Consider the following 9,679-nt stretch of genomic DNA (forward strand, 5'->3'; position numbering starts at 1 on the left):
GGTTTTATTTCACAAGGTCTCGGTCATATTAGTAGTGGAATTATTTATTATATATAATATTTTATTTAGTTAAGTTTTTAATGTGAAATTTATATTTTTCAACACCTCGTTTAAAACAAAATATGTGAGCGAACCCAAGACCGTATGTATATATGAATTGTGATCATAACACATGTCTGTTTGTATATCAAGTTGACTTGAGGCGAATTAGAAAATGAAATAAATTACAATCAATATGGAAAATCTGGTAAACTCATACCAACACATTTTCCTCTTGGGCAAAAATTGATGGCGCTTATGTTGAATAGGTGGCCGCCGATTTGGCACATTAGCAAATGATGCAAACTCGATAAATGCAATACATATATAGCTGGTATAGTAATTAGCTGGTCATTGTAAAAGTCAAACCCCCACATGATGAATTTCACTCTCTTTGGCGTGAACGGTGAAGGAGGCCAGCCACAATGCGTGTGATATATGAAAATGTAATGAATGGTGATGATATCATCCATGATGTCTGAAACTGATCATGACATATATCATGCACGATTCCTTTCTATAAATTATCCAGGAAAGTGGCCAACAAAAGCCAAACCCATTTTCTCTTGCCTTTTGTTTTCCCATGATTTGCTATCTTCTTTATTAAGTTTGGAACTTTGGATAAAAATGACTTGGGTTTTTAATTTGTAGCTCTAGCTATAGCTCTTGCTGGTTCTTCTACAATGGAGATAAGTTGTGATCTTGAGAAAGCTGGTCACAGTTTCAAAAACTCTTCCTTTTGGACTGACAATGGCGCAGGAGTTTTCTCATCATCTTCACGTGGAGAGGATGATGAGGAAGCTCTCAAGTGGGCTGCTCTTCAGAGACTTCCAACTTTCCAGCGCTTGAAGAAAGGTTTGATCTCTACATCCGAAGGCCGTGCCGACGAAGTTGATGTGAGCCGTCTTCAAGTACAAGAAAGGAAGAATTTGATTGAGAGGTTGGTTGGAGTAGCTGAAGAGGATCATGAGAACTTCTTGTTGAGGCTCAAGAACCGCATTGATAGGTAAGAATTTAGAATTAATCTCAACTCTACATGTTGCTCTTTTCTTAAATTTTCTTTGTTTTTTTTAAAAATTATATATTTATAATAATGGGTTTGTTTTACTTGGAATGTATCTCAGAGTTGGAATTAGTCTTCCCACAATTGAAGTTAGATTTGAGCATTTAAAAGTTGCAGCTGAAGCTTATGTAGGAGGCAGAGCTCTGCCTACAGTCTTTAACTACTGTGTTAATTTAGTGGAGGTAATGATTAACCACTAGAATTCAGTTTGTGTATTGCATATATAATCTTGGTGTTAATACATTCTAACATGACTATTTGTTTCTGGGTTCCAAAGGGTTTGTTGAACTCCTTCCGTATTCTTCCTAGCAAGAAGCAACATTTGACTATCCTTAAAGATGTCAGTGGGATCATCAAGCCTTGCAGGTGAGAAAGTTGCAGACTATGTCTTATATATATATATATTTGTTGGAGTTTGTGTGGCCTAATACTCACTTGGTTCATGTGTTTGCTCAGAATGACACTGCTTTTGGGTCCTCCGAGTTCCGGAAAGACCACACTATTGTTGGCTTTGGCGGGAGAGCTTGACCGGGATCTTAAGGTTACACAAAATGAAATGGGGCCTTAAGATTTTTTATTTTAGCTTTAGTCTAAAGGTATTACTCTTGGATTATGTTACTAATTAGTCAAAATTCTTGTGCAGTTTTCTGGACGTGTGACCTACAATGGTCATGACATGCATGAGTTTGTGCCTCAGAGGAGTGCTGTCTATATCAGTCAACATGATGTTCATATGGGAGAGATGACAGTCGGAGAAACGTTGGCTTTTTCTGCAAGATGCCAAGGGGTTGGAGCTCGTTATGGTTCGTTTACAGGACTTCTTTTTATTGAACTTTCAAAATCAGACCAAAGACTATAACAGGAAAAGATGATTGAGGTTTTTTTTTCTTCTGAATTTTGACAGATATCCTAGCAGAGATAAGTAGAAGAGAGAAAGAAGCGAATATTAAGCCAGATGCAGACTTGGATATCTACATGAAGGTGAGAATATCTACTTAAGAGGTCTGTAAACTACAACTATATTATGGACACCATTTTTCTTGGATGATTAGTTAATTTTAAGTTGTTTTTTGTTATTATAGGCAGTGGCATCAGAAAGCCAGAGGGCACAAGTGGTGACAGATTATATTCTAAAGGTAGAGCATCATATTTGTTTTTGCCATAACAAAAGGACTTTTGAAAATTACCCTTGCACTATTTCTCTTTATTGATCAATGATCCTATTTGATTTTCAGATCCTGGGACTGGATGTCTGTGCAGATACCTTGGTAGGGGATCAATTAATTAGGGGCATCTCTGGAGGACAAAAGAAGCGAGTCACAACAGGTAAACAAAGTCTTGTTCTTGCATTAAAGCACATGCATTGTAAATTTAAGTGGCAAATCTTTGACAAATGAATTATATATAGGTGAAATGTTGGTTGGACCTGCTAAGGCATTATTCATGGACGAAATATCTACTGGTTTGGATAGTTCAACTACATATCAAATTGTGAATTCGATCAAGCAATATGTTCATATTCTCAAGGGGACTGCATTCATCTCACTGCTGCAGCCAGCACCTGAGACTTATGAACTATTTGATGACATTGTTCTCCTTTCTGATGGTCAAATTGTGTACCAAGGTCCTCGTGAACAAGTTCTTGAATTTTTTGAATCCATGGGCTTTAGATGTCCTGAGAGGAAAGGTGTGGCCGACTTCCTGCAAGAAGTAGGTCCTTATATTGCTTTGTTTTGATCTTGTGAAAATAAAGAAATGAGCATCACACATGGAGTCTCACATAAAATATGTTATAGGTGACGTCAAGGAAAGATCAGGAGCAATATTGGGCAAGCAAAGATGAGCCTTACAAGTTCATCACAGTAGAGGAATTTGTTGAGGCATTCAACTCATTCCCTGTTGGACGCAAACTTGCAGATGAACTTGCAACTCCATTTGACAAGACAAAGAGCCATCCAGCTGCATTAACAACAAAAAAGTATGGTGTTCGAAAAACAGAACTATTGAAAGCTTGCTTTGCAAGGGAATTCTTGCTTATGCAGAGGAACTCATTTGTCTACCTTTTCAAGCTTACCCAAGTGAGTTTTAACTTTACTTAAGCTTCTACTATAACCATTCTTTTGTCTTGTGCTCCAGGGTTTGATTTTTATTTTTTATTCTCCTCATTTTTAGCTCTCAATCTTGGCTCTAATTACAATGACACTGTTCCTACGGACTGAGATGCACCGTGATTCAGTAAGTAACGGAGGAATTTATGCTGGTGCTTTGTTCTTCGCTATGGTTTCTGTTATGTTCAATGGAATGGCAGAGCTTTCTATGACAATTGCCAAGCTTCCTGTTTTTTACAAGCAAAGAAAACTACTCTTCTTTCCACCGTGGGCATATGCCCTTCCCGCATGGATCCTCAAGATCCCTATCACTTGTCTTGAAGTAGCTGTTTGGGTATTTATTACCTACTATGTCATTGGATATGATCCAAATGTTGAAAGGTAAAACAACTAGAAAAAGTTACCACTTTATGGCTAACATTTGTTTTCATGTTTTTTCCATAAAAAAAAAATAATGAATATTCATGCACATGATGCAGGTTGTTTAAGCAGTACCTTCTACTCTTACTCGTTAATCAGATGGCTTCTGCGTTGTTCCGATTCATTGCTGGAGTTGGTAGAAGCTTGACTATCGCGAACACATTTGGATCATTTGCTTTGGTCATGCTTTTTGCTTTGGGTGGCTTTGTCTTGTCAAGAGGTATAAAACAAGTAAAGAAACTTCATGTTACATTGCTTAATTGGTATGCAATGGTGTTTATTTTCTTTTGATTGTTTCCACAGAGGATATAAAGAAATGGTGGATATGGGGCTATTGGATATCACCTTTGATGTACGGGCAGAATGCAATAGTAGTCAATGAGTTCCTTGGAAAGAGTTGGAGTCATGTAATCCTTTGATTTGCCTTTTTCAAACATTTTAGCTTGTGTCTCTTATTCATAGTCTAATTACTTTTTCCTCTTGAAGGTTCTTCCAAACTCAACCGAACCGTTAGGAGTTGCTGTTCTGAAGTCCCGCGGATTCTTCACTCATCCATCTTGGTATTGGATTGGCGTGGGAGCATTGGCTGGATACATGCTTATATTCAATATTTTTTTCACTTTGGCTCTCACTTATCTAAAGCGTGGGTACCTTCACCTTATCTTATGTGCACTAAATCTTACAAGTGAGACTTTAACTCATAAGATATAAAACATTGTGCAGCATTTGACAAGCCACAGGCTGTTAGATTGGAAGACTCTAGCTCATCTCCTCAAATTAGCCAAGGTGATATATCTCATAAGTAATGTTTGTGTATGTCTGCTTTGAGTGAAATATGATTAATATTTTTCTCTTTTTGGTGAAAATAAAATGTTATGGACGTACAGAGAATGGAAATGGAAGTATATCTTCCAGGTCCTCATCTGCAAGGACAGAAGCTACTGCTGACACTAACCCTAACAAGAAAAGGGGAATGGTTCTTCCGTTTGAACCATATTCTATCACCTTTGATGAAATCACGTACTCTGTGGACATGCCACAGGTGATTTATATATGCAACCAGAGTTTAAGTGTTTGACTTTTGGCAAATCTGGTGCAAGTCCAACATTGTAAGACTTTTTTTTAATTCGGACTTGCAGGAAATGAAGAATCAAGGTGTTCCAGAGGATAAATTGGTGCTCCTCAGGCGTGTGAGTGGTGCTTTCAGGCCGGGTGTTCTGACAGCTCTGATGGGAGTGAGTGGTGCTGGTAAAACGACGCTAATGGATGTACTTGCTGGCAGAAAAACTGGTGGTTATATTGAGGGAAAAATCACAATCTCTGGGCACCCAAAGAAGCAAGAATCATTTGCACGGATTTCTGGATATTGTGAGCAGAATGACATACATTCTCCTCATGTTACTGTCTACGAGTCCTTGATGTATTCAGCATGGTTGCGTTTACCTGCAGGAATCAATTCAGAAACTAGGAAGGTTGGTATTTTAAGTTACAAACTATAGTTTCTAGGCTTAATTTTGATTCTTATGAAATTTTGCTGTTGTGAACTAGTTGAGTTGATTGAAAGTTTGGTCCACTTTCCAATCCAAGTTACCATTCATGTTCAACTTTCACATATTTAGAGTGAGCTATTCTATAGCTTTCCCTGCTGTTGATCCAGACATTCCCATCAAGTTTATGAGCATTGTTAAGTTCAACAAGTATTCCTTCTTTTTGTTAAAAGATTATCAACCAAGATTGGACTTGTTGTACATATGGATGATTTTGCGTAAAAGTTCACTAAAGCTGGGTTGTTAGAAAAATAAGTTTGTAAGTCAACCACCTGCCTCATCAAGTTTCATAAAATGAATATGATTGCAGATGTTCGTTGAGGAAGTGATGGGACTTGTGGAGCTGAATCCATTGAGACAAGCACTAGTCGGGTTGCCTGGTGCGAATGGTCTCTCAACAGAGCAGCGGAAGAGGCTGACCATTGCAGTTGAACTCGTGGCTAACCCCTCCATAATATTCATGGATGAACCAACTTCAGGCTTAGATGCAAGAGCTGCTGCTATTGTTATGAGAACAGTTAGGAACACTGTGGATACTGGAAGAACAGTTGTCTGCACCATCCATCAACCAAGCATTGACATATTTGATGCTTTTGATGAGGTGAAAATTCTTCATAGATCAAAAGATTTTGGACATAGAACTCTACTTCATTGATCTGTTCTACATGAGTATGATTATTTAACATGTCATTGCAGCTATTCCTGCTGAAGAAAGGAGGACAAGAGCTATATGTAGGGCCCCTTGGCCGTCATTCTTGCCACCTAATCAAGTACTTTGAGGTATGATCAATCAAGAAATTTCGAGCAGATATTTTCTTTAAAGGTTTTGCTAATATGTGTTATTTTCTATGAAGGGAATTGAGAACGTCAGTAAAATCAAGGATGGTTATAATCCAGCAACCTGGATGTTGGAAGTCACCAGTTCAGCAAAAGAAATAGCTTTGGGGATTGATTTTGCTGATGTGTATAAAAAATCAGAAATTTACAGGTTTGGTTTTATATTGGAAAGAACCTCTCTCTTCCTAAGCAAGACTTGTTGGTGAAAACATACTCATCCATGGCATGTCTTTCAGGAGAAACAAAGCACTTATTGAAGAACTGAGCACCCCGGCTTCTGGTTCTGAGGACCTCTATTTCCCTACTAAATACTCTCAGCCATTTTTAACCCAAAGCGTAGCTTGCTTATGGAAACAACATTGGTCATATTGGCGCAATCCACCATACACTGCCATAAGGTTGATCTATACAACCTTCATAGCCTTGATGTTTGGGACAATGTTCTGGAACCTTGGCTCCAAAACGTAAGTTACAATGCAGAACAAAAAGACAGATATATATTCTTACCAATATATTTTCTTCCAAATGTGATTTTGAAAATTTTGAATCCAGGACGAAACAACGGGATCTCTTCAATGCAATTGGTTCTATGTATGCTGCTGTTCTCTTTCTTGGTATTAAAAATTCTACAACAGTGCAGCCAGTCGTAGATGTGGAAAGAACAGTCTTCTATAGAGAACGAGCTGCCGGAATGTATTCTGCCTTGGCATATGCCTTTGCACAGGTGACTGACCATATATTCTACTTACATAATATTTTAGGTTTCACTGAGATTACTTGTATTTTTTATCTTATGCCATTTCCATATCTTGTTGCAGGTTACAATTGAGATTCCTTATGTTTTTGCACAAGCAGTTATCTATAGTGTCATAGTTTATGCAATGATTGGGTTTGAGTGGACTTTGGCTAAATTCTTGTGGTACCTGTTCTTCATGTATTTCACATTTTTGTACTTCACCTACTATGGCATGATGGGTGTCGCCTTGACGCCAAACCAACACGTTGCTGCTATAAGTGCCAGTGCATTTTATGCAATATGGAATGTCTTCTCAGGGTTCGTCATTCCCCGAACCGTAAGTGTTGCTTACCCTCAACTTGTAGTGCATGTTTTTTGTGTGCATAGAATCTGTCTTCATGTCTTATTTTCTCATCCTGTAATTTTGATTCATGTTCATTTGGCCAACTACAGAGGATTCCTATATGGTGGAGATGGTACTATTGGGCATGTCCAATGGCTTGGACCTTGTATGGACTGGCTGCGTCACAGTTTGGAGATATACAGGACAAGCTTGAGACTGGTGAAACGGTGGAAGAATTTATGCAGAATTACTTCGGTTTCAAGCAAGAATTTATAGGAGTGGTGGCTGCGGTGGTGGTTGGATTCACTCTACTCTTTGCACTTATCTTTGCCTTGTCCATCAAGATGTTGAATTTCCAAAGGCGATGAATTTTTGTTTCAACAGGATTGTCTGGGGATGGCTAACATGTCAACAACTTGTTCATCATCTAGGAATTTCTTTGATCTTATGTGTTGCAGTTTTCATTGTATAATTGGACAAGCTGCTCATGAGATACAAAATTTATAAATAATGATATGATTCGTTTACAAGTTTCGAATTTTCGAGGGCCAATCACTCCACAAGCAGGCCAAAAGTTGGCACCAACCATTATCGTTTTTGCCTCTATCATGTGAAGCCTAACAACTGACACAACTATATTCGTGAAGGCCATGCTAACTAAGTTGATTGTAGAAGATATTAAGCTCAAACTTACAAGTTATTTTTTGAAAGGCAAAGCCTCTATGTTGATTGTAGATATAACAGTATATTATTATTTGTCGCCTGCTAAATTTCATGTAGTATTAGCCTGAAAAATAAATGTTGGCTGGAAAGCTGAAGGAGAAATGCTTTTAATCAGCAGAAAGTAGCCAGTTTAGAGTTTAAAATGACGGTTTAAGAGATTCCGCAACGATTTTATGGATTTGTCGGCGAATATCAGACTTTTCGTGATGAAATTTAGTTACCTTAATAAGTGAAACCCTTTAGCAACACTTTTAACCGCTGCTAAGCGTCGCAACAGAGATCTTTAAGCAGCGTAAGCCTAAACCGCCGCTAAAAGTCAATTTTGGAGTTTTGGTTGCCTTTCCAATCCGGTGACTATTACAAATGTACTCTTTCACACATCGTGCATTTAGAAATCTACTCACTACAGAAAAAGAGAAGACATTTTCTTACATAGTCCATGTACAATTATTACAATAAAATATTACAAATTTGACTACAAATATTACAAATTTGCTGTGCAGAACTCCTTTCCCGCTTGTCGGTACTTAGGTGATCACTCCCCAATAATTTAGAAGTAACAAAAATGTCGTCTCTTTCAAAGTTCGCATCAAGAATTGCCTCTGTCAAAGCATTTCCTAGAGCTGCCGGCTCAGAACCATAAATCTTCGCAGTGTCAAAATGCCGGTAACCCAACTGCATTACAAACTCATGCACTTTTAGAACACATTCATTCAGTGCTTGATAAAATAAATAAATAGTAAATAGTTGGAAACTACAATCTCTGTATGATCAAGTGAGTGATTGACAGAGTTGCAAAACAAAAGGCAGTACACAGCAAGCATGGAGTTTCTGCTTTAGCCTTCAATGGCAAAGGTTGAGGAATTAATATGGGGGGGCCTGGCTTGCCTAAAATTGGCCATACACAAACCAAAGCAAGGAGGATCCACATGCTTGATTTTTGTTAATTTATGCATCTTAGCTAGCACAACCAGTGTGGCTTGTGATGAGTCACTCATAGGTGTCTTTCATATTTCATTCTACGACTGCTACGAACACCAAATTTTATTCACCAAATGACGTAACAGTGTTTAATTGAAATTTTATTCACCAAATAACATAACCTAATTGATATTTTATAATGACAAACTTATTTGCACTCTTTCTAAAAAGTGTAAAAGATGTTTGGGTTGTCCCAATATCATGAAGCCATTTCCACAGCTAAGCCATTATTCGAGTCTACTACAATGTGAAAATACCACAAAGGTAAGGAAAACTGCAAAAGTAATTTCATGCTAATACAACAGAAAAATAATAGAGATGTCAATCTTCAAACTAATAGACCCCAGAGAGCTAATCTAAAAACTCTTCTAAGGAATTGGTTTCATCAATTCAAACATTTTGAATTTAATCTTCTTCCTTTAATTTCATGGTTCTAATAAATTACTGAATTTATATCACTAAAAGCATAACCAAAGTAACAACAACAAGAAGGAAACCAAATCAAGACGAACTTGTATATCAAGGAAAGAAAAAAGGATGCAAATTTTGGTTTTCTACTGGTCAGATATGTGGAAAATGAAAATAAAAAGATACGATCTTTTGAACCAGTTAGATATAAAAGACGCAAATTTTCTAGTGCAGAAGCTAAGCATTTACCTGTTTCGTTCAAATTGGGAGCATGGTAGTGCATTTCCCCTCTTGTTACTCATCTTTCATCGCAGCTATGGCACCGTAGGAGTGCTGGCGACGACCGAATTTTGTTTTCGGTCGAATAGATTTGGGGATTTTGTCAAAACGGGTTGGTCGACGTCGCGACGATAACCAATTGGTCCCAATCGCAGCCTGAAGGCGTCATTTCAATATTGGAAAATGCTAGGGAGA

The 9,679-nt window shown here is 37.8% G+C and overlaps 1 protein-coding gene and 1 long non-coding RNA gene across 2 annotated transcripts; one reads left to right on the forward strand and one right to left on the reverse strand.

Annotated features, from left to right (window-relative positions):
- Window positions 600-7,631, forward strand: LOC18768213 (pleiotropic drug resistance protein 1). Its single transcript, XM_020570312.1, has 24 exons — window positions 600-1,045; window positions 1,164-1,284; window positions 1,380-1,468; window positions 1,559-1,643; window positions 1,746-1,905; window positions 2,007-2,083; window positions 2,185-2,238; window positions 2,338-2,428; window positions 2,511-2,812; window positions 2,899-3,180; window positions 3,275-3,591; window positions 3,690-3,850; window positions 3,934-4,037; window positions 4,117-4,273; window positions 4,354-4,416; window positions 4,518-4,672; window positions 4,770-5,102; window positions 5,488-5,778; window positions 5,874-5,957; window positions 6,032-6,165; window positions 6,251-6,478; window positions 6,567-6,738; window positions 6,833-7,087; window positions 7,204-7,631. Exons 1-24 carry the CDS (start codon window positions 723-725, stop codon window positions 7,459-7,461), a joined length of 4,296 nt encoding a protein of 1,431 aa, XP_020425901.1. The 5' UTR covers window positions 600-722; the 3' UTR covers window positions 7,462-7,631.
- Window positions 8,061-9,651, reverse strand: LOC18767019. The gene is made up of 2 exons (XR_002272902.1): window positions 9,455-9,651; window positions 8,061-8,491 (listed from the first exon to the last, which is right to left on the reverse strand). It is a non-coding gene; the product is annotated as an uncharacterized LOC18767019 (long non-coding RNA).

This window comes from Prunus persica, chromosome G8 (genome assembly GCF_000346465.2).
Source record: "Prunus persica cultivar Lovell chromosome G8, Prunus_persica_NCBIv2, whole genome shotgun sequence".
Taxonomy (NCBI): domain Eukaryota; kingdom Viridiplantae; phylum Streptophyta; class Magnoliopsida; order Rosales; family Rosaceae; genus Prunus; species Prunus persica.

What these genes read in the sequence shown, in the direction of transcription:
- LOC18768213 (XM_020570312.1), top strand. Translation starts at nt 723, where the DNA reads ATGGAGATAAGTTGTGATCTTGAGAAAGCTGGTCACAGTTTCAAAAAC. An exon ending in CTCAAGAACCGCATTGATAG is followed by an intron (nt 1,046 to 1,163) that starts GTAAGAATTTAG and finishes AATGTATCTCAG; the next exon opens with AGTTGGAATTAGTCTTCCCA. An exon ending in ACTGTGTTAATTTAGTGGAG is followed by an intron (nt 1,285 to 1,379) that starts GTAATGATTAAC and finishes TGGGTTCCAAAG; the next exon opens with GGTTTGTTGAACTCCTTCCG.